The sequence below is a fragment of the Carettochelys insculpta genome, chromosome 4 (genome assembly GCF_033958435.1).
Source record: "Carettochelys insculpta isolate YL-2023 chromosome 4, ASM3395843v1, whole genome shotgun sequence".
NCBI lineage: Eukaryota > Metazoa > Chordata > Testudines > Carettochelyidae > Carettochelys > Carettochelys insculpta.
This window is the reverse complement of record NC_134140.1, coordinates 30842114-30867096: the sequence shown is the minus strand read 5'-3', so window position 1 is coordinate 30867096 and position 24983 is coordinate 30842114. Positions and strand designations below refer to the sequence as shown.

The 24983-nt window shown below is 48.6% G+C and overlaps 1 protein-coding gene across 7 annotated transcripts in view; it reads left to right on the top strand.

The window, feature by feature from the left end:
- LCORL (ligand dependent nuclear receptor corepressor like) overlaps positions 1 to 24983 on the top strand; it is a 156644-nt gene that overhangs the window by 94248 nt on the left and 37413 nt on the right. For all 7 annotated transcript variants that reach the window (XM_074992547.1, XM_074992541.1, XM_074992540.1 and 4 more), the window contains exon 5: positions 18860 to 19114. In XM_074992547.1, coding sequence (XP_074848648.1) covers positions 18860 to 19114 — 255 coding nt within the window. The remainder of the gene's footprint in view (positions 1 to 18859; positions 19115 to 24983) is intronic.

Genomic DNA, 24983 nt, shown 5'->3' with positions numbered 1-24983 from the left:
CTGGTTTTGCTATTTTTACAAGAAAAAGCTTTCTTAAGGAGGAACTGTCTCTCAAGGGATTAGTAATTGGATATAGTTCTTACCACATGGTTGCTACTCTAAATCCATCCTGGTGAGTGACTGAAACCTGCTATCTCATAGCGTTCAATAATTCCACACTTTCACTTCCATGGCTGCCATCACTAATTTTGTGGGGTTTGTCTGTATGACAGGTCTGTTTGGCTCTTGATGCTAACTTGGTAATAAACTAGTCACCTACTAGATGGACTAGACAGTTTATTTTCTTCTTTTTAATTTGATGATAAATATTTGCAAGAATTCGGTTCCTGTAGGGTGGTTTTGATGTCCACTTAACACTCTTCTTGGACTTGCTAGGCTATTTAGTCAACAGACCAGGAGTCACTCAGCTCTCCACAACATGCACATGTGCATCCAGTTACACTCTTCATATCTGTTCTGTATGTTGTGTTTCAAGCGGAGCAGCAGATAACTTTGGTGCCGGAAAAATAACTGCTTCCTTCACCTGCTTAAAGAGCTGTGTGTGGATGGAGGTAGGAGTGGCACTTCATACTCCTTGCAGCTAGAAAGATACCAAAGAGAAATTAGAGGGCTCAGAGATGGGGTCACCTCACTGAATCAGAGACTTCTTTGGTCTCCTATGAATCAGTGATGCTTTGTCAGCAAAATCATTCTACCTATTCAGAGGAGACAGAACAAGCAGGGCTGTTTTCTGACTACTTTTACCTCTCCAGTGACTATCCAAGGATTTTCCAGTAATCAATAGGTCACATAGTGCCTATTTAAGATGAATGCTTTAATTGAGGGTCTAGGAATGTGGAATTATCCTGTCTCTGACCTATCAGTATGCAAGAGAATCTAATTCTGACTGGCTTCCTGAAAAAAGGGATTCATTTTTTCCTTATCACTCTGTGCTGTTCTTTGATACTTTTAGTATCTTCATAGCCTTCTTGATCAAGGCCTTGGATTTTGGAGGAAAAGAATCTAAATACAGTCATCCCTCGCTATATGAGCACGCTTGTTTCCTACTTTCTGCTCGTAGTCAAAAACTCGTAAGAGGGATACTAAATTACCATTAAATACACGTTAAAGTCTCTGATTGGTTCCTAGTGCTCCTAATTCGGCAAAGGAGTGGCAGCATGTGGCACTGCTTTTGAAAAGTAAGTGAACCTTGGGTGGGGGAGGTTGGAAAAGGTTAAAGGCTGGGGGCAGTTTGGGGCCATGAGAGGGAGGGAAGGTTAAAACCTGGTTGTGGCTCTGGTGGAGGTGGTGGTGGCTTGGTCCTCAGGCTGTAGCAGTGATACCTGTGGTGGGTGCAGCAGGCCAGTGGGTTTGGAAACTGGGCCAAGGTGGGTGTTGGGAGTGGGCTGGGCCAGGGAGTGCGTGGGGAGTTGCAGGCTGGTCTGGGGCTGCGGGTCTCTCCACCCCATGGCCAGGGACCCTGCGGCTGGCTCCACTCCAGCCACAGGGCTGTGGGTCTCCCAGCCCCCCGGTTGGAGCACAGCCGGCTGTGGGTCTCCCTGCCCCCGGCCTTGTTAAGTGAGGGACCAGTGTACTTAGCTTCGTTGGTAGGTCCGTTGTTATGAGGAAGGATTGTCATATGGTTCAGAAATTGGACTGAATCTACAACAGACTTTGCATATGACCAGTTTTGTAATGCCCAGAGGCCCCAACCAGTTGTGAGCAGCAAATTGTTCAGGCTCATTCCATGTAGTCTCTTGTGCTGAGAGCAAAGATAGAATTTTTAAGAGAGCATGAAGGTACTTCAGTAGATCTTTAACGTTGTAGGATGCCTATATGTACATCTGCGAGATATATATTATAGTATTACTTTTTCTACAGACATTCATGGTTGAAAAATTCTATTTTGTATATCATTGTTTTCCAAAAGCAATTTAAGGTTTGCCACAGGGCGTCCACCATCCACCCTGCCACATCTGCCAGGCGTACACCCCCAGATTACTAACAAGAGCTGCCCTGGAGCACTGCTGCAGGTGCCCCAGAGCACCAAGCGATCTGAAAGCACAAGTGGCGGGAGGGGCGCCATACTTCACCACATTTCAGTGCCCTGTTTGCCACATGTGGAGCATATTAGACACTGATGTACACTCATCCCTCGTTAAACAAGTATTTCATGTACGAGTGCTCACTTAAACGAGGGACACATTTCGCCTATCTTAGTTCACTCTGAGTGAACTCCCCACCCTGCTCATACGAGCCTTACCCCCCTCCCTACGGCTACAACTCCCCTAGTCTGATCCCCCTGCCAGCCCCGCAGCCCCAACCCATTGCAGCCTAACCACCTCCCTCAGCCCCAAACCGCAGCAGCGTGACTCTCCTGCTGGCCCCACAGCCAGACCCCCCACCTCTTGACATCCCCCACCCCCTCGCAGCCCTAAACCATGGCAGCCAGACCCCCTTACCAGCCCCACAGCCTGAACTCCCCCATGCTGCCTGTATCGCCGGCAGCCCCGCAGCCTGACACCCCTGCCAGCCCCACAGCCTGACCCCACTGCTGCCTTTGCCCCCTGTGGCCTCATCCCCCCCCCCATCACCTGTAACCCCTGCGGTCTGACTGCCGCCGGCCCCAAACTCTGGCAGCCTGAACCTGCCACCTGATTTTAACTCTCCCTCTCACTCAGCCCCAGACTACCCTCAGCCTTTAACCCTCCCCAACCCAAGGTTAACTCACCTCTCAAAAGCAGTGCTACCTCCTGCCACTCCTTCCCTGAGTTAGGAGCCCTAGGAACTAATCAGAGACTTTTACATGTAATTTAATAGGAATTTAGTGTCCCTCTTACAAGTTTCTGCCTACGAGCAGAAAGTTGGGAATCAATTGTGCTTGTATAGCAAGGGATGAGCAAGTATAGCAGCTCAGTCAAATATGGATGTGTGCAGTTTAAGAAATTTCAGAAAAGCCAGGAATGATATCTGTTTTCTGCTAATCAACAGATATGAAAGTTAGCCAGTTTCTGCCCAGTTCTTCCTGTCTTTCTCCCTTTCTGAGGCCTGTTTTAACTAACTTTTCTAAGCTTGGTTTTCCTTATCCCACTGGTGGGTCCCAAAGGCTATGGAACGAAGTGCTTTCTTCAGTTACATGACATTCCAAAACCCACATACCCTCTTCCTCTGGCTTAGAGAAGCTGCTGTAGGGAAGTGGTGACGTGGTTTGGCAAAAGAAATGTGAAAATTTCAAACGTGTCTTCAAAAATCTTTTTTGTCTCATCTTGACCTGCGGATGATAAAATGCATGGTCATTCAAGGATGTTTTTCAAAGGCAGAGTTAATATCTTTGGATAGTCCAAAGTTTAACTCTGAATTTCCATTTTGGAATAATTACAACATCCAAGTATGCTTTTCGTTAAAATACAGTAGGGTCTCAACATTTGCAAGGGTTCCGTGTTCAGAACCCTTGTGAATGTTGATTTTTGTGAATATGGGGGGCCTCGGAGCCATGGGGAAGTGACGGCTGCTGGCACTCCTACACTGGGGCCCCAGGGAAGCAGCAGCTGCCAGTGCTGCCTGCCTAGAGCCCCAGGCAACCACCAGCCTCTGGCTCTCCCCACCCCAGAGCCTTGGGAAAGCAGCAGCTGCTGGCTGCCCCAGGGACCTGGGGAAATGCCCCAGTCCTGGGGAAGTGGCAGCTGCTCACGCTCCCTACCCTGGGGCCCCCGGGAAGTGGTGGATCCTGGCACTCCCTGCCCCAGAGTCCTGGGAAGTGGCAGCTGCCAGCGCTCCCTGCTGGAGCCCCGGAAAGCAGATTTGTGAACCTTATGTTCACAAATGTGGGGACCTTACTGTACATCTTAATTACATCTTAACACAGTTTTTGTCTGGAGATATACAAAATGCTTAGGCAATAATTTTCAAACTTAATACAAGTATATAACTATCTAAATTCCTATTTAGTTTTCTAAATAAGCATGACGTCATTTTTTCAGAGGTACAGACCCCCCAACAACTCACATTGAAATCCATGGGACTTGAAGACATACTGCTTAGCACCTTGCAGAATTAGACCTCTCTGCTGGAGAAAATGGAAAGCCAGAGAAAAGTAGTAAAGGTTAAGTACTGAAGTCACAAGCAGAGCAGGGAGCAGTACATGGTGATTTAAATCCTCTGAGGCAGCCATAACCTAAAATGTGCCATCCATTGCCATTCTTCTTTACACCAAAATGGTCTTTCCTGCAAGCTATTCAAGTTTTCCTATGCTTCCAAACCCCTTATTCTCTAGCTTCCAAAACTATCCATATTCTGACCTTCCCTTGATTTTATTTGCATGGTGAATTTTGTTGTGTCTGGACCCCTTCCAATACTGTATATAGTTTGTTCAAAAAAGAGGAATTTGAACTGGTATAGGTACACACAAGGGTTGTGAGCCTGGTCAGGGAATAGAGAAACCTATTTTACAAGTGACAGAGAAGTAGCCATGTTAGACTGTAGTCTGACAAGACAAACAAATAGTCATGTAGCACCTTAAAGACTAACAAAATAATTTATTAGATGATGAGCTTTCCATGGGGCAGACCCACTTCTTCAGCTGTGGAGTCTGCCCCTCGAAAGCCCATCACCTAATAAATTATTTTGTTAGACTTTAAGGTCCTACATGACTGCTTGTTTGTCCTATTTTACAAGGTAAGACTTAGAGATGTTAAATTTTAACCAGTTAATTTGGATGAGGCTTACTTATGGCTAAGCGGTACAGGCAGGAGCAGGCCACCACCTGCTGTGGAAAAACACGCAAAAACTTACTCTCGTGCAACAACAGTATTAAGTCTTCACTGACAACACAGGCTGCATGTTTTATGTAAACTAACAGAGCAGAACCTGCTTGTGTCCTTTCTGCATTGAGACAATACATCTATGGCAATGATGCATATCCAACAACGTAGATGTTTCTGCAGCATACCGGTAAGGAATTCAGAACGCTCTGGTAGACCAGCTGAATAGAAACTTCTTTCAAAACCTCAAGTGGGAGATGGGTGACTTTACCCTTGTGACTATATTTACCTGGTGGGTTTTCCCAACTATAGATTTATTTATAACAGCCCACAATATTATTCCTGTGCAGGGGTTAGACACCACTCACTTGGTGATGCCCTTCACATAAAATGGGAAGCACTGCTAATGTGTGCCTTTCCCCCAATTCCTGTACTGAGCCATGTGTTACACAAAATCAGGCAGGGCAAAGCCAGGGTCATGCTCATCGCACCAGCGTGGCTCAGACAGATGCGGTTCCCATACCTATCACAGAAGTCTGTGAAACCATCTCAAACCCTTCTACAGCTTCCTCTCGACACGAGACACTGGCCATGGCACTCATCCCAAACAATTAATTTTCAGCTTCATGACATGGTTATTTCATGGCTAACGGCTGGATCAGGATTACTCAGATGAAGTGAAACATCTTTCCTCTTTAATAGCAGTAAACTGAACAAAAGGAAAATATACACTCATAAGTGGGAATCTTATGTCTCACCTTCTGAGAGACTCACTATATGTGACTGCTTCTGCTTTCGTACCCAGAGTCCTAAACTTACATACTGAGCCTTTAAAAGGCAGGACTCTCCATTAGCTACATGAAGATGAATTTTAGCAGTGATCATCTCACTCAGTGGTAAGGTAGATAGCATCATGGTTTTTGCTTATTCAACAACTAAATTATTCTGAAAGGCCATAGCCAAGACCTACATCCCCTGAAACGCCTTACTGCTATGTGGAACTGTAACTTTGTTCTACATGCCCTCTTGTGGAAGCCATTCAACCCCCCTGCCACTCTTTCATTGCTACGTATGTCAGTAAAGGTCTCCTTCCTTATTGTAATTACTATAACAAGAAGTGTAGGTGTAACCCACACACCTACGTGTGATTAACTGTCTCATGGAGTGGTACCTAAACCACTTCACAGAGAAAGAATGTGTCCTCTACAGCCTAAGCTGAGAGCCAGCTGGCCTTTAGCTCAAGCTGTAGAGATGCCTGCACTAAGCTCCAGAGATCCCAGGTTTGAATCTGCCTGTGGGCAGCCAAGTAGGTGTGCTAGGAGCCTTAATGGTACATAAAGTCACAGTTACTTGAAGAGCTCACGTTAGATGTATACCTAAACTTGCCTTCTCATTTCATTTAAGCCAACTGATTTACTTGCTGTGTTTTTACAAAATCCCATGTTGATGCCAGGGAGGCATCCCTTCAGATTCTTGGCATCTGTAGAGCTCTGACATTCTACCTAGAAGGAACAAAGATGTGTAGAAAATTGTCATGTGTCTATTAGTAACTAAGCAATTGAAGGGTAAGGCCATCTCCAAACAAATAATGTCTAAGGCTATATCTACGCTGTAGAAAGAGATCTTTTGGCAAAACTACACTCGACAGATTACTTCCACAGAGCAAAGCAGATTGCCCTGTTGATCCGCTCCGTTGACAGGGAGCAGCCACACTGCCTGAGTGCGGTCTCAACAGAACAGACCCCAGAACACCGTTACACAGGGTCGCATAGCTGCAAGCCCTTCTGGGAGCCGTAGCCACATGCACCCTTAAAGGGACACCCCAGACACCTGTTCCTTGCCCATGCTGAGGCTTGCCTACTTCACTGGGGGACAGCATAGCTAATGCAGGGCTCATACATTTTCTGTGAGAGTTTGTGCTTTCCAGATAGCCCTGATGTCAGAGTAGCCCCTGGGCTTGCACTGGACCCACTCACTGCTGCTTGAGCTGCTGCTCACCCTGGTCATGTCTGTCCTCCACCTCCTCTTGGGGCATGTACCTGACACTGGCTTCAAGGAGCACATCCTTGGTGCCCCAGGGCCCCACCCACGCTTATCCCCCTGGGTGATCAAGCGGGTCTGGAGGCACAGTACCAGTTCAGACTGGAGGTTGTGTGGCAGTAGGACAACCAGCAGTGGCTCCAGAACTTCCACAAGGGGAAGGACACCTTCTTGTAGCTCTGCGTCTGGTTATTCCCCGCCTTCGGAAGGAAGGACACCCGGATGCAGCCTGCCATCCCCCTGGAAAAGTGGTCACCTTCGTCCTCTGGAAGCTCGCCACCCCATACAGCTGTTGCTCCACTGGGAACCAGTACAGTGTGCGGAAGTCCACTGTCGGGGCTGTCCTCATGCAGGTAAAGCGCACTCAGACTGCAGGCCCTGCACGGGGGAAGAGGGAGTGTCTGGCCCAAGGGAGAGACCCTTGGGGAGTGAGGTTAGGGGTGTGGGGGATGCCCAGACCCCAGAGGACCATGCCATTCCACCCTCATACAGACCTGCTTATGTGGAAGAAGCTTCTCCAGGGAGGGCTCCTGGAGAGCTCCAAAGGCAGGGGATGGGAGGGGACAGGGGAGCGGGACAGGGCCCAGGGCCACCCCCAGTCCCTGACGTGTATTTGGTCTCCTCCCCTTGGAGGTTGTGATGGCCATGAACAGCATCCCGCTCCGGAGGATCATCCACCTCACAGACCTGGACGCAGTCCTGGTTGGCTTCGTCACCCTGAGGTTCCCCAGCTGCTTTGGGGTGATCAGTGGGACCCACATCCCCATCTGTGCCCCAGACCACAGTTCTGTCTGGTTCATCAGCCACAAGGGATACCACTCTGTTGTGCTGCTGGCTTTTGTCAACCATTGGGAACAGCTCCCCAGCGTGTATGTCGGGTGGTCAGGACGGGCACATGACGCACGGTTATTCTGCAACTCCAGCTTGGATGCAGGCGGGCACCTATGTCTCCCTATGGGAGCTGGCAGTCAGGGACATTTTAGGTGACTCCTGACCCATCTGGACATGGGGGAGTATAATTTCCCCCAGGCAGTGGCTGCATATGGTGCCCTCCACAACCTTGTGGAGGGAAAGGAGAAGGCCTTCCTCCCGGGTTGAGGGGCAGACACCGGCCACAGCTATGCACAGATGCACGTGGCTCTGTTCCACCAAACCCAGAGGGATGGTGTGCGAATCTGGGAGGCCCTAAGGGAGAGCTTCTCCCACGGCCCCCAGTGACCTTCCCCAGGGTATCCACAGCAGGGTCCTCAGGCCCACAGCTCTACTCTGTTCCCACCATGACCCCTTCTTTTGCCCCCTCACCCTTCCCAGGCCCTACCTAAGAAAGGGGGATGCAAGGGTGGTGAACAACAATCTTTTTTGCTATCACATTGATGACTGTGGTCAGAATAAATGGTGATGTCCTTGGGATCTACTCTGGCCATGGATTTGGGGACCCCATCAGGGCTGGGTTGGGGCATGGAGCACGGGGAGGTATGGAGGTTGGGGCGCGGGGGGCCTGTGGCAGGGTCCGGTTCGATGGGGGGAGGGGAGGGCTGGGGAGCAGGGGGAGCTGGCCATGACCATCACCCACTCTGTCAGCCACAGCATGCCTGGAGGCAGGGCAGCAGTGGGGAGGGGGTTAGGGATATGGGGAGCAGGAGTGGTGGGCACAACAGGTGCAGTAGCCATGAGTGTCCAGGCCAACAGGGCCTGCCAGATGGTGGTGGCAGCATCGAAGTTGGTTGTGTGTTCATCCCAGGCCCACACCCACTACTCCTGGTCCCATGGCCCTCACTTCTGGTCATCCCACAATCGCCACTCCAGGACGTGAGTGAGCCTCCAGAGGACGGCGGTGTGGGCACGAAGGACGTCCTTATCTGGCCAGCATCAGCCCCCTGGCTGTGGACCCACTCTTTGGGTGGTGGGGCCCTGGCTCTCTCCAGGCCCGGTTTCAGGCTGGCTCACTCTGATTCTGGGATGGGGCTGGCTGGCCATGGTGGGGAGGTGGATTTCACTACCTGAGCGCCGGATCAGCCCCGTGCGGCTGGCCCCCTCCCAGCCATGGCAGTGGTAGTTGGGGCCCCCCTTCGCCCAGGCCCTGGAGCTCATCTAGCTTCCCATGGTGCTGGCACCTGTGCTGGGGAGCTGGCTGCTGGGTCTGGGTAGGACATGCTCCCCTGCACATGGTTGCACGTGCTCGGACCACAGCGTGAGGTACTGCCCAAACTGACCTGGCAAGACTTGCCACATGCCTTGTCTGCGCCCACCCCCCACGGGCAGGATGTGTGATGTGCGGAGTACTTACCAGAGGGTCCCTCAGAGAGGTCCATGTCTCTCTGGATGTGGCCTGGCTGTTTGTGGGGTAGCATGTGTTAGCAGGGGAGTGGATTTGATGAACCAGGAGGTGCTTTTTGGTTTTATGTTCTTCATCTCTACTTTTTAATTGCCTATAGAGGATGGCTCTGACCCACAGAGGTATTCTTGTCTTAGAAAAATCTGATTGTGCTGTGTCTGCAATTCTTTCAGCTCCTACTTATCCACACCCCACCCCCATTTTCATGCCTTCCCCTTCCACCCTAGGCCACCCTTGTACGTAGTTCTCCCCCACTCTCCACAACAGTTTTTTTTTTTTTTATAGTTGTAAATAGGGCAGTTTTCATTAATCTATAAACCTTTATTTTTGCACCATCCCAGTGTCCTGTGCTGTTGGTAGAGTGGCCATGGGGGTTGGATGTGTATGCGGTGGGGTTGTGGTAGGGGAGGAGTGTAGGTGCAGCAGGCCTGCGTGTGCTGACTGTGGGTGGTGATCGCTGTTGCTCACATGCAGATTTCTCCCAAAAGGCCCCTTGAATGTGGACTCCGTCCCATTATGTCTGGAGGCTTGGAGCAGGGACTGGCTGTTCAAGGCCGGGGCCGTATCAGCTGCCCACCCCAGGGGGAAAGCCTCGCTCTTATTCTCCACAACATGGAGGATGCAGCAGGCATCCACCAATTGGAGGATGTTCTGTAGCCCTACCTCCAGGCATGTGAGGAGGCACCGCCACCAGCCCTTCAGATGCCCAAGGGCCTGCTCCACCACATTTTGGGCCTGGGTGAGGCAAGTGTTAAATGCCTCCTAGGAGTGGTCGGGGTTGAGGTGGCGGTGTAGGGACACATCAGGCAAGGCAGCAGGGGTTAGGTGGTGTCCATCACCATGCAGAGGGGCATGGTCACATTCCCTGTCCTGATCTCCAGTCAGGGGACATATGTCCAGGCCTCCCTGTGGCAGCAGAGTCCAGAATTATGGAAGACATGGGTATCGTTTGTCCATCCTGCCCAGGCTACATAAATGTCTGTGAAGCTGCCCTTGGTGTCCACCAGCACCTGGTAGCTTTTTCTATTGATGTACGTTCCGGGGCGTGGATGAGGATGTGCATCCCATCTAAGGCACTGAAGCAGTTTGGGAAGCCAGGCACAGCAGATCTCGCAATGGCTGTGTCCACTCGGATGATCATGTGCAGCAGCATTGCATTGATGATGCACACAACCTGCATGGGAGGGAGGGCATGCAGTCTCATGAGCATCATCCCAGTCTCCCAGCACCAGCTGCTGCCACCAGTTGCAGCTGCTGAAGTGACTCCACAGGTGTCGAGGCACTCAGGGTGGGTGCTGGCGCCATCCCAGGTCAAGTAGCTCCAGGGACCCAGAGGGGGTGATCACCCACATGAGGAATTGGAGGGCAGCAGTGAGCACCATGGTGACATCACACTCCTCACCCAGTGCACACAGCCAGTGGACCATCTGTTCCACCACTGCCTCAGACCATTCTACCAACAGTGGCAGACCATCACCGCAGACAAATGGGTGCTGGAGATCATTTCTGTGGGCTAGACCATTACATTTTGCACTCTCCTGACAACCCCCATCCCACCTAGTCCCTATTCAGGGACCCCTCTCATGAGACATTGTTGAAACGCAAGGTGGATCACCTCCTGTCCATAGGAGCTGTCGAGATGGCACCCGATGAATTCAAGGGAAAAGGATTCTACCCCTGCTTCTTCCTCACAGAGAAGCAAACAGGGAGGTGGAGACGGTTCCTAGACTTATGGGCTCTCAACCATTATTTTCGCAAACAGCGTTTGTGTGGTCACTATTACTTCTATAGTTAACGCACTGCATGGCAGGGATTGATTTGCAGCCCTCGACCTACAAGACAGCCTAATTTCATATAACTGTTCACCCTACTCACAGATGTTTTGTCTGCTTCACGCTGGGCATGGATCATTTTCAGTTTTTAAAAAAAAAAAAAGTCCTGCCCTTTGGCCTGCCTCAGCTCCCAGAATCTTCACAAATACACTCAATAGTAACAGCTTACCTACACTGCCTAGATGTTTTCATCTTTCCATACCTAGACGATTGCCTTTTAAAGGGCTGCTTATATGTGGCTGTCCTCTGTATGATAAGAGTTACCACGAAGATGTTTCAGTCACTGGGCCTTATCAATTTTCAGAAATCAACCACCAAGCCCACGCAGGACATAGAATTTTAAATTAAGGGGTCTCCTCGATTCTATCATGGCAAAAGTGTACTTACCTGCACCTTGTTTTCATGCGATGCAATTGCTAATGCAGATCCTGATGCACAGTCCTACAACACATCTGATAACTGGCCTCCAGCTTCTGGGTCACATGGCTGCCAGCACATCTGTGGTTCAAAACGCTAGGCTGCATTTTTGCTGTCTCCAACATTGGCTAGCATCAGTATATACACCAGTGAAATACTGTTCACAAGAGGGTGTTGCCAACCGCAGAAGTTCAGAAATCTTTGCAATGGTGGATGAACCCCAAAAACCTACTTTCACCAATCCCAGACTTCTGTTTTTATAACAACAGATGCTTCCAGCACAGGCTGGGTAGCACACATGGGGGACAAATTGGTTCAAGGACACAGGTCACAACAGGAGATGGCTCTACATATAAACATACTGGAGCTAAGAGTGGTGTTCAACATGAGGACTCTTCCTACTGCATATTCAGGGTGCAGTGATCAGCATCAATACCAATAACATTACCACAGTGTACAACATCAACCGACAAGGTGGGGCCAGGTCTCACACATTGTGTGCAGAGGCTGTTCGTCTAGGGAACTGGTGCACAGCAAATGGCATAATCTTGAGAGCCTCATAGTTACCGGGCATCAGCAATGTTGCGGCAGATCTGCTGAGCAGGCCATTTTCACCGCATTACAAATGGGAGATCTGTCCGGCTATACATCACCGCATCTTCCGCAACTGGGGCTTTCCTCAAATAGACCTATTTGTGACCGAGAACAACAGAAAATTCCCTCGTTTTTGTTCCAGGGTGGGTTTTGGCCCAGGCTCACTAGGGGATGCTTTTCTCATACCATGGAGAGAACCCCTACTCTCTGCCTTTCCCCACCAGTTCTTATTCACAACATCCTGGGAAAGGTGAGGCTAGAGAATGCCAATCTAATACTCATAACACCTGTGTGGGACCATCAGAACTGGTTCCTACTGCTACAATGAATGTCTTTTTTGCCTTGCATGCCCTCGTCATCCCAGACCTCCTTACACAGAATTGAGGGACTCTGACCCACCCTCCACCATGAACATTATGTCTTATGGCATGGTTGATTCTTGGTTCAGCGCCTCAGACAACCTGTGCTCCTGAGCGGGTCAAGGAAGTACTGATATGTAGCAGACGAACTTCCACACAAAAGACGGACATCTACAAGTGGAAACGGTTTATGTCCCGCTGCTCTTCCAGACAATTACACCTACTGGAGGCACTCGTAGCTACAATTCTAGGTTAAGATTATTTATCGGACCTTAAACAAGCAGGACTCACTCTACCATCTTGAAAGGTCCACCTGGCAGCCGTATCGGCTTTCAGACACACTGTAGAAGAGTCAACAGTTTTCACCCCTTCTATCTTGACCTGGTTCCTGAAAGGCCTCACCAACTTATATCATCCTTGTAAGCAATAGCACATCCATGGAGCTTGGACCTGGTGCTGGACATGCTGTCTAGACCACCTTTCAAACCTCTAGCTACCATGTCACTTTGTTTACTTACCTTAAAGATAGGATTTCTTTTCGCTATAACATCAGCCCGTAGAGTCAGCGAGTTGGCAGCAGTAATGACAATTCCACCTTATACAGCTTTCTCTAAGGATGCAGTGATATTACGTTTACATCCTGCATTCCTTCCCAAGGTCTCCTTGGAATTCCACATAAATGAACCAATATTACTATTCTTCTATCCTAAGCTGCTCTCTTCGAATAGATAAAGAAGGCTTCGCGTACTTAACGCGAGGAGGGCTATGGTCTTTATATAGACAGAAAAAAAAGTTCCGTAAAATAGACAGATTATTCATATGCCTTGCACAAAGATCGAAGGGCGAGGGGCTATCATCACAAAGGATTTTGAATATTATTACATCTTGCATTAAGATGTGCTATTCATTATGCAAAACCACCTTACCAGCTCTGCCCAAAGCTCATTGTACCAGGGCTGTGGCACGACAGCCTTTTTCAGGGGAGTCTCCCTGAAGGACATTTGCAGAGCAGCAACATGGTTATGCTATGACATATTCACTAAACATCATGTGATACCTTGTCATATGGAGGAAGACACACACCTTCTGGCAGCGGTGCTTTCTGTGGCGAACAACACATAACTCCAGTACCCACCTCTGTGCTTTGGGGGCATCACTGCTGTATAGTCACCTGCCATGGAGCACCCACGAGGGCCACTCGAAGAAGAAAGAGAAGTTACTCACTTTTGTAGTAACGATGGTTCTTCAAGATGTGTCCCTGTGTGTGCTTCACTACCCACCCATTCTTCCCCACTTCAGAGTTCTGCTTTATGTTTTTAAGTTGCTCCTGGAGCGGTTTTCGAGAAACTGGCTTGGACTGGATCACATACGTGACCAAAAGTGCGCAAAGAGCTCAGCGTGCTCCTGCACATGCGCGGTCTGGCTAACTATAGCTTGAAAATCTCCAACCTGCAGCACCAGGACGGGCCCGAAACCTGATAAGGGGTACCCATGGGGACACATCTCAAAGAACCATTGTCACTACACAAGTGAGTAACTTCTCTGTAGATTAGCCTCTGAAGTCATGTCTACGCTGTAGGGTGTTCTTGACAAAACTGGTGTTTTGGCGACACAACTCCAGACTGTCTACAGCTAAAAAAATGTTCTGTCAACATACCATTGACCTAACTTGGTACTTTCTTTGACAGACTTCTGCCTCTCCCCCACAGGGCAGAATGCCTGTCATTTCAGATTTTGTCAACAAAACTGAAGTGTGGACTCTCTAGAGGGTCCTTTTGTCGACAGATAAGTCCTCCATGGCACCAGCCAGTAGGGTGCCCTGTCCACCGCAATCAAAGCTCCATGCTGTCTGCCTCTGGCTGCTCCTAAAGCTACAGGGAGCCCAGGGAACCCCCTGGCAGGACACAGACAGAGTTGACGCAGCATAGCAGCAAGCTGCCTGCTCACATCTCCACAGGTACTCCCTGTCTTATGAGGCAAGTCACATGGTGGTGAGCCAGGCACCCCATGGCCCCCCCCATCTCCTCCAGGGAGCAAGGTGAAGACTCCTAGGACCCAGCCTCCTGGACTAAGCCCAAGATTAGGGACCTGCTAGGCCTGTAGTCTGAAGAGGCCATCCTCCCAAACCTGGCTGCCAGGTGACAGAACACCCTGGGCAACAGCCAGCTCCCCGCTGCCCTTTTGACATGTGGCCACCCTGGCCAGACTACAAAACAGGTCTGGGCCAAAATCAGGGAGATGCGGTAGCACTACGCCCAGGCCTGGGACACTGCAAGGAGGTTGGGGTAGGTCATGCAAGTGGCCTCTACTACAAGGAGCTGCACCAGCTCCTGCAGCCAAAGACAGTTCCTCTCCAGCATCACCCTGGCCACATCTGAGGAAGCTTCCCGCCCCCAGCGGAGGAGACTCAACTGGAGTAGCAGCAGCCTGATACCTGGACAGAGGCTAAAGGCAACACGGCTTCTGTGGCTAGCAATGGCATCCTGTTCGGCACCCTGGAGTAGGACCCCTCCTCCAGCCAGGATACCTCCAAGGTATCCGTGGACCTCTTCTTCAAGGGACCCTCTGGTGAGTACCTCATGGTCTCACACCCCAGGGCATGGGAGCGGGCACTGGCGGGGCATGCAGCAAGCCTTGCAGGGCCAGCTCAGGGGGGACCTCACCCTGTGGGCCCAGCACGTGCAAACGTATGCAAGGCAATGTGTCCCTCATGGTCCAACTGCACCACCTCTGGGCACAGGTGCTGACCCACTGCCAGCTCCATGGGAGACCATATGAACCCTAGGGCCCTGGGGGTGGGAAGGCCCACCTGCTCTTGACAGGGCTGGAAACGGGCCATCTGCACCGGCGACAGCCTGACCCTAGACACACCACCAGGGAGTGCAGCCCTCAGCTCATGGGCATGCCTGTGGGAAACAGGCACCAGCCACCCCCATGGACAGCGCCTCAAACAGCACATATGCAGGGGGGCCCCCATGGAGGACCAGGTTGTGCCCAGCCCACCTGCCACTCATTTGGGGACCCCAGCATGGGTGAACACGCTTCTTGGTTGATGACTCATCAGTTGGGAAGGGCACAGGGCCCATCCCCAGGGCACCACAGACTCCCCATGGACAGGGCCCGCATGTGCTCCTGTGACATCCCTGGGCCGAGGTTAAAGCTGCTGTTCATTGTGGGTTGGAGGGCAGGGCCCCAGGGGCCACATGGTGGGAAGGACTCACCGTTCCTCCTCCTTGTCTCCCTTACATCTGCACTGCCGGTGGGCTGGGCCAGCCTCACCTCTCCACCAGGGCTAGCCAGCCTCAGGGAGGAGACGGAGCTGGGAGAGCCACTGGGACAACCAGCATCAGGATGCACCACTACCCAGTGTGGTGGGGGCTGATCTGTGGCCAGAGAGCTGATCGCCAGGGTGTGGAGGACCCGGGGGCCCTCTGGAGGGTTGCTGACCTGCTGGAGCAGTGGCTGCAGGCTGATGAGGCCTGCTGGGCACAGGACTGGGAGTGGGAGGCACGTGCATGGGACCAAAATAATGTCCTGACTAGACGCATGTGCCCAGCATATGGTGGGACCAGTTGGCCGAGTCGCCTGCTCCATCTGCCCCCACTGGATATTTCCACCCCACAGGTGTCCTGGACATTGCCCGGTGGGTGATGGCTGCAGCCGCTCCCCCGTCCTTTGGGCCTCTCCTGCTCAACCTCGGTGCAGCTGCTCCCCACCCATACCTCCCTGTGCTCCCAGCCTTCTCCTGCAGCTGCCACTACTCAGGGTCGCAGCCCTGCCTCTGACTCCCTCTGTGGACTGACGCCATCCCTACCCCTGTCCCATGCCTCCTCCTTCCAAGTTCAGATCCTGCCATCCTGGCCCAAGTTCCACACCCCTCCCCCCCCCCGCATCTGGTATATAGTTTCCTATCATTTTACCTTGTACGTTGTTTGTAGCACACTGTTTATTTTGCACATTTTTCTACCTGAAAGTAAAATGTTTATTTTCCCACCACCCCCATGTCCCTCGTTACTGTGGTGGAGTCAGGGGTGGGTCATGGTGGGAAGGGCCTGCAGGCCCAAGGCCCCTGTTGGGAGTGCCCTATGGGTGTTATTGGGGTCATTGGGAAAAGCTCTCCGTCAGGGCCTCCCAGATCTGCAGCCTCTCCTGATGGCCCTGGCAGATGAGAGCTGTGCGTGGCTGCTCATAGGCATAACTGGTGTCTACCCCCTACCCTGAGAGGATGACCTCCCCCTTCCTTTCCCTTCAAAGTAGGGCACTACTCCATTCCTGGAAATGGAGTAAGGACTTCGAAGTTGGGCTCGAAGGCAACTTCAAAGTAAGGGGAAAGGTGCGGAGACTCTCTGCTGGTGACTTCAATGTAGTGCCTAACTTCGAAGTTAATTCCTAGTATACACTCACCCTATGTGATTGAAAATCCCTTACAGATCCAAGTTCACCTATTGTTTTCATCTGAATTTTTTTTGTCAGTGACTTATGGTACACTCAAGACCCACAACACTTTACCTGAATCTGTTTTGAAGGCCTTATTTCTTTTGCAAAATGCATCTGATCAGTTGCTTGCCATATGATGTTTGAAAAGAAATTCTGTTTCTCGTTCTTTTCTCTTTCGAAGAAGGGGATTACTTTAGAAGGAGCCACGTCTACATGGCTTTTCTTCTTTCAAAAGAGGTGCTTTTGAAATAAAATGCAAATGAGGTGACATATGTAAATATGTACCTCATTTGCATTTTCAATTTCCTTTATTTTCATGCCTCTTTCCAAAGAGGAATGCTAGTGTAGCTGTAGCCTGTTGGTATATATTCTCTGTTATTAAAACCAGATATAATATTACCACTTCATTGCATTGATACCTGATTAAATGACTTCATTTTGTTTTTTTCTGTATATGCTGCTGGTTTTTGTTCGCTTGTTTGTTTGACAATTTTTTTTAAAGAAAATTTTCATAGGTGTTCCGCATAAAAATAGTTTGGGTTTCTGTGGTCTTAAAAAGTTTAAGAAACACTGATCTAACACATTTAGTACCTGTAAACACAGAAAAGGGCATGAATTAGATTCCTGTGCCTGGTATGTCACTTGTGCTGTTGAAGGGGGAGGAGAGTGGAGGATGATGCCGTAGCCAGTTGTTACTGCTGATAGTGACCAAAAATGTTGGAATTTGGAGTGGTGCCTGTCTTGTACAAAAAAGCTCAAGTAAGAATTCTGACAAAATGTACCCTCAGAGAAGCAGAATTAAAAGATATGTAAATCATGCCTTATGAGGTTCCACACATTCTTTGCCGTGACATTCGGGTTGTGTCTACACTAGCCCCCTTCTTCGAAGGGGGTAGGGTAATCAGCCTGAGCAGGGAATACTAATGAAGTGTGCGCTGAATATGCAGCATCTCATTAGGCTAATTCTCCCCGCAGCAACTTTGAAATTGCAAACTTCGCCACGTTGGCATGCCGTGTAACCATGGGCACTTGGAAGCACCCGTGCAACTTCGAAGTGTCCTTAGTCCCACAGTCGGCAGCATGTCTTTCTATTAGTGGTGCACATCCACATGTGCCTGGGTGAATATAAACATTTATTCTGCCGAGGAATGGAAAATTAGAGGGAACACTGTTTGGCAGGCTTTTTATATTTTAGCAGAAGGTAGGATTTTACTTTTACTTTGATGTTCTCAAAATGTGGTCTGTGGCAAAGTTGCTAATGATGAGCTACTCATGTGATGATGTCTCTTTTCCTTTTTCCTGCCTGTAAGCTACATTAAAAGATGGCTAAAACGTATTATATGCTTTTCTTATATCACTTTCCTGTTTTGGAAGAATAAAGCAATTGGTGTTCTTTGCCACAGGGGTGTTATACAAACACAAATTAAAGGGGCTATGACCCCATAATTGACAATGGGAAAGGAGATTGTTCCCTAAGACAAGTTTCTCCATTAGAACATGGTGTACATCCCAGATGAAAGTTTTAGAAATTTAGTCTTAGTTTATTACAACACTACAACTTGTATGGGGCATTTCTAATGACACTTTCCCAGTTTGGCTTGACAATCCTTTATTGACAGCATGGACCAAGAAAATAAACTGCATTTGTACATGAAACAGCTTTTTTGTCAGACTTTTTTTTTTCCCCTGAAAATGTCCGAATGTACCAATCAATACTAAGGATTGATTCTGTAAGACTACATTTTTATATAGTATTTTGTTTGATATAGTAAAAACCATTCCGAAAGTAATATTTTAGACTACTGTAAAGTACAAACACCTTTCACATCTGAAACCACAGAATAGAAGCCTACAAGATAAATTTCAGCTCAGTATATCTTAAAAACAAAGGGCCTAGATTCTGGTACTCTTACATTAAGTAGTGCCTTGCTTCTCTGGTAACCTCACTGATTGAACTACACATGGAGTAAGATAGAAAAGGATTCAACATCTAGATCAAAATTATTAATTTTCTTGAGCAAGGATTTTACTGTTATTAAAAGAAAGATAAAGAAAACTGATCATTTATATTAATGCATATGTTCTATGTTTTTTCCCCCTTACCAGATCTTCCTCAGAACTGTGATCCTAACATTCCCTTAGTTGCTCAGGAATTAATGAAAAAGATGATCCGTCAGTTTGCAATTGAATACATTTCAAAAAGTAGCAAAATTCAAGAGAATAGAAATGGTTCATCATTTGAACCAAGTCTGATATGTAAAAATATCCAAATGAACCAAACGGAAAACTCTCTTCAGGAAGAACAGGATAGCCCTCTAGACCTCACTGTGAATAGAATTCAAGAACAGAAAACTCAGCAAGGTAAATCTTTTGTGTCTGTTTCTTTAATATGGTAATGTTTTAAAATTTGTCTTATTGTCCAAATATGAACAATCCAAAATAATTTTTAAATGTTTGTCTATCCAAAGAAGTGTATCCAAGGGTAGCATGAACTAAGGCACAAAGTCCAAACAGGAAAAGATGAAGGAAATATTAAAGGATGACATTTTGCAGAATTTTGAAAGTATGGGCCAAGTGTTTTTGAGAGAGTGTGTGTGTGTGTTTTAAGGAACTCAATAAAGGGAATCAGGTGGAGTGATACTATAATGGCAAGAGGCAGTGGAATTTTGCATAGACTGAAGGAGGTAGACGAGATTTAGGATTGATAAATTCTTTTTAGATGTTTGAGCTGGCCATGGAACGTTAAGGAATATCAGAGACATTTCAAGTTGCATAACTTTAGTCCATCATAATATAGATAAACAATTAACTACTGTATCCATACCAATCTTTTTGTCTGACTTTTTTCAATTTTTTCCTACCTAATTTACCACATCTCTTCCTGTATTTTTACCTGGTTCTATTTTTATACCTTTCTCTGCTAGTATTTTTATTTGAGGTAGGAAAAAATGTTGATATAATTTACAACTTAATAAAATAACCTTGTTTCTCAGCATTGCAGTTTTTTTGTAGTCTTTTCTGATTATCTTTTATAAAAACATTTCAAGAATAAATATAAATATCCTTTTTGCCTCTCGCTGACTGTGTACTGCTTTCCTTCTGAAATCTTAAGGTAAGAGCTGCTGTTGTAGGCTGAAGGTATCAGTAAAAAGTTAGTATTTTATTGAGAGATGGGAGGATGGAGATACAGGGGGGCTGAATTTAGTACTATTACCCAGAGATGGGTGGCACTAATCCTACTGGTTCTCTTGGGTTGCCAAGCCCGGGTTTTGTCCATCATCTCTTTTGAGGGAAAGCTGATGATTCTGCTGTGGCATTTGCAATTTTTGAGGTTAGTTGTTCTCGGTTGCCCTTATCTCTCACATGCCACATGTCTGGCTCCTCATTCATTCATAGCAGCCTTTTAAAAACAGATTATGTGAACAGGTTCATGTGTGCAGTATATACAGTCTTACATTTAAAAAAATTTTAAAAGAAATTAAAGATTGCAAAGTCAGTCACTCAGAATTTAGGAGATGCCAGAATGAAGGGTGTCTATAAAATCTTAATTTGTCTCTCCTGTAGATATGCCTTAGGATACCATCTTTAATTACCGATTCATCACAGACTATTTTTTTTTTCCAAAAATGCTTTTAAAAGGAATAGGTAAATCCTATTGAGGAAAATAGAAAAGAGCATAAACTCTGGAAAGTAAAGGCCAAACTTTTTTTTCTTTAATTTGAAGAACAGCAATCCAAAGACTCAAAAAAGATATAGCAAAAATGTAAGTACGCTAGAAGCAGGAAGTCTATTAAGCAACTTGTGGGGCCAGTGGACAATTGAGCTACTAAATCCATCAAGGACAATAGCTCCATTGCAGAGAAACTAAATAATTATTTTACATCGGTCTTCATGGCTGAAGATCTGAGGGAGATTCTTAAACTTGAGCCATTTTTTCTTCTTTCGGTGTTTTCTTCACATGCATTCAAAATTAAATGTCCATGTGCACACATTTACGTAAGCCAGAAATTTTTTCCTGTAGTGGCTAGCTGTGAGGTCAGCCTTGGTGCCTCCTGGAGTGCTCTGATATGGTGCCAAATATAGGGCCCTGCTGACCCCTCGGCATGTTTTTAGAACATAAAAACAGCCATGCTGGGTCAGACCAAAGGTCCATCAAGCCCAATATCCTATCTTTTGACACTGGCCAACGCCAGATGCCCCAGAGGGAGTGAACAGAACAGGTAATTTTTGAGTGACTCCTCTCCTGTCATCCATTTCCAGCTTCAGATAAACAAATGCTAGGGGCACCATTCCAACCCATCCTAGCTAATAAGTGTTGATAGATCTAATCTCCATGAATTTATCTAGTTCTTTCTTGAACCCTGTTAGAGAGAGAGCCGTGTTAGTCTGTATTCTAACAAAACAAAACAGCAGTCATGTAGCATTTTCTTTAAAGACTAGCAAAATGATTTCTTTTGTGGGACAGACCCTCTTCTTCAGAGCTGTAGAATTTCTAGTCCAGACCAAGATATATAGTACGGAGATCCAAAAAAATTACAATAAAAACTGACAAATGAAATACATGAACTGAAGGAAGGTGGTGAGGGGTGGGGTATGTTAAGTGTCTTGCCTGAGATCATTATGAACATCAAAGGAGGGGAAGCAGTCCTTGTAATGCGTGAAATATTGCTTTCTTTGTTCATACCAAGTGTTAATGAAGTGTCTGCCACTTCAAATTTGAATATGAAGACCTGAGAATATGCATCCTACAACAAGAGACTTTAAAAACAGATTACAGAGGGAGATTTGTGAACTGAACGGTCAGGCACCATCTAAGAGCTTTTGGCACCTCATGGGTGGCTTTCAGTGACACTTGTCACTGGCAACAATCACAAACACTGGCAGTGCAGCCTAAGAAGACAAGATCAGAAAGGAGGAGCTCTTCTGCCACCGATAGGCTGAAGATGTGACCCAAGTCAGACCACTGGCCTCCTGCATCACCTGTTGGTGCCTCTGAGAACCCCCAGACACCTCTGGCATCCTGTTCCCTGGAGTCACCCAGAGACATGCGTGTGCCTTCCACGTCTGAAGGCACAAATATATCGGAGTCAGACTCTGGAAGATCAAGGCAAAGCAGGAGTCCTGTGTTGACCTCCCTCTGGGATCAGTACTATCAGTCAGCACTGTGGCCCCTTTCATGGCAGACAACACCTCAGTGGTCCTTTTGGACCTCCAGGACCTTTCATCAGAGCCAGGATGAAAGTCAGGACCAGCATTTCATGGTGTTTTCAGTCACATCAGCTACCTGTCAGCTACATTTGTGCCACCACATCCTCAGTATCAGCACCCCCAGTTCATGACGATTTCGGTGCCAACAGCTACAGCAGTGACCATGGGAACAGACATAAATTCAGTTGTCCCAGTGATCTCCACTTCTTCATCATCTCCTTATGTGAGGCACTGACTGTCTCCATTGCTACTCCAGTTTTCATTCATTTTGTCTGTTTACATGAACAGAGTATCTCAGAACACCCTCTCCTAGAATTGCTATACCTGACTGCCTGTATGCTGACTGAATGAGCGTTGTTGATAGAGAATGCTGAAGGCAGTTGTTATGCACATCAGGAAAGTTTTGACTAGAAGGATGTGATGTGCAACTGGAAGAGATTTCCATATTGGCAACCCAAAACATAAATTGGTTGAAAACCTGACTCCAAAGATCCTAAAATAGATGCATTTGTTTGGTCTTGGAACAGTCAGGACTGGAATTTTAGCTCTCTCTGTCTACTTGACAGTATCAGCATATCATACTCCAATCACATTGTTACCTTACTCCCTGCACTGTCAAGATTCATCAAGCACCTTCTTGCCTATCCTCTAGTTAGAGACCAGTCTGCTTCCTGGGACCTCAGGGGTTCCCCTTTATCTTTGAGAACAGTGTTTCCAAAACTTAAAATATTTGCATACCCCTTGTGGGGACTTTGGCTTTATCAGTGTACCCCACTCACTCAGTGCTTTACCAGTGGTTATCTCCTGATTTTTAGAAATTTATTTTCTGCAGCATACCCCGTAAAATCCTTTTGCGTACCGCCAGTGGTACGTGTCCCACACTTTGGGAAACACTGTTTTATAGACTGTTTTCAAGCCGGTATCTGTCAAGACATTCTTTGTTCCTGTCACATTTGGCACAAATCAGTGAGACCCAAGGTTTTATGGCTGAATCACCATTCACATCATTTCACAGGAACAATATAGTACTGAGACAACACCCTGAATTAATCCTCAAGATAATCTCAAAATTCCATCTGACACAGTCAGGCTTTGTCTACACTAGAGGGTTTTGTCAACAAAACTTTCACTTTGTTGACAAAACCCAGGGAGTGTACAGATTCCCAAGGTGTTCTGTCAATTTACTGCTGACAGAATGCAGCAGTTCTGTTGGCAGTCTTATCCCACTGTCCTTGGGGAAGAACATCTCTGTCAACAGAGTTCTGTCAACAGAAAGCCACTCTGGATGTTCCGGGGGGCATCCTGTCCACAGGAAAGGCCTCCAGAGCACCATGCAGGTGCCCTGGGGGGCACCCTGTCCACAGCAATCAGTGTTCTATGGTGCTTGCCTTCGGTACTTCTTAAAGCCACAGTGAGCCTGGGAAACCCCGTGGCAAGAAGCTGAGAGTATGGAAGCAGCAGAGGAACCATCTGCAGTCTCCTGTGCCTTTGCAGCCCCTCCTTTCTTGAGAGCTGTCCCAGATGGCAGGCAGATAGCCATCCCAAGATCCCCTGGCCCCTTGAGGAAGCGGACCAAGGGGTCCCAGAAGCCACGCTGGGGCACCAAGAGGCGAGCCCTCTCCTGTACCAGGACTGAGGTGCATGCCCTCCTGGACCCATGGGGTGAGGAGGAGCTACTCCAGAACACCAAGGTGAAGTGCTGTACTGTCCCTGCCTATGCCCAGACAGCCACTGACCTGGCGAAATGGGGCACCCGCTCCCTATGGCAGCATGGAAGATGTCTGTGTGAAAGTTACATGCAGGCCCAGGACACTGGCTGACACTTTGTAGCAGGACCCACCACGTGCCCCTACTATGATGAGCTGCACCCATCCTGGGGGTGGGGGAACACATCACCCCTACACCTCAGTGTTCATATGGTGCTCAAGGCATGCCCACCACAGCCGGAGCACCCCCAGGAGAAAGAAGCTTCTGAGCCCCAACCCCCACCAGAGACGGAGGCAGACAAGGCCTCGTAAGCCAGCAGCAGCAGCCTGGTCATTACCTAGGAGCTGGTCCCCAACAGCCACACCACCTCCTGGGCTTCGCCAGTGCTGGGTGAGGGTCCCTCCGGTGAGTACCCTGCATGTCACACACTCCAGGGAGTGGGAGGCAGGCATATGGAATTATGACCAATCAGGCAGCTCCTGGGCATGGGCACCAGCCTACTACCAGCCTCTTGGGGGGCCGGATGAGCTCCAAGCCCTGGGGGGAGGGAGGGTCTGCCAGCACCTGCAACGGCTGTGAGTGGACTAGCCACAAGGGTGATTGCCTGACCCCAGACGCACAGAGCAGTGCAGTTCCAGGCATGTGGGCATGCCAGCAGGTGAGAGGCAGCACCCACTCTCATGGACAGCACCACGAGCCACAGCTATGTGTGAGGGCCCTGGAAGAGGGCCAGGCTGCCGCAGCTCACACACCACCCATGAGGGGACACCCTGTGACTGGGCACCACTGTTGGCCATTAGTCCGTTCCCAGGGGGCAGGGAGAGGTGGTGCAATGGGCATCATGGACCCAGACGCACCATGGAGTCCCTGTGCAGCAGGGCCCATTGTGCAGGCCACGTGTGACTTTGCTCCCGAGACAGTCCCGTTCCTTGGCCCAGGGGAGGAGGCGGGTGTTGGTTGCTGTTCACAGGGCCTTAGGGGCTGTGTTGCATGAGTGACTCCCTGCACCCTCTCCTTGACTCCTTTACAGCTGGACCTGCACAGTCTGAGGCCAGGCCAGCCTCACCTCACTGCCAGGGCAAGCCAACCCCACCCCAGCACCAGAACAGGCCTGCAGCCAGAGGGGCCGTTGCCACGTCCAGGAGGACCTCCAGAGGGACCACAATGCCACCTTCTGGTGGATGACTGACCTCCTTGAGAGGCAGCTGTGGGATGACAGGGAGTGGCAGTCACGGGCCTGGGATCAGCTAATGTCCTGATTTGATGTCGCCGCCGGCGTCTGGTAGGACATGATGGCACAGGTGCCCGCGGCTGC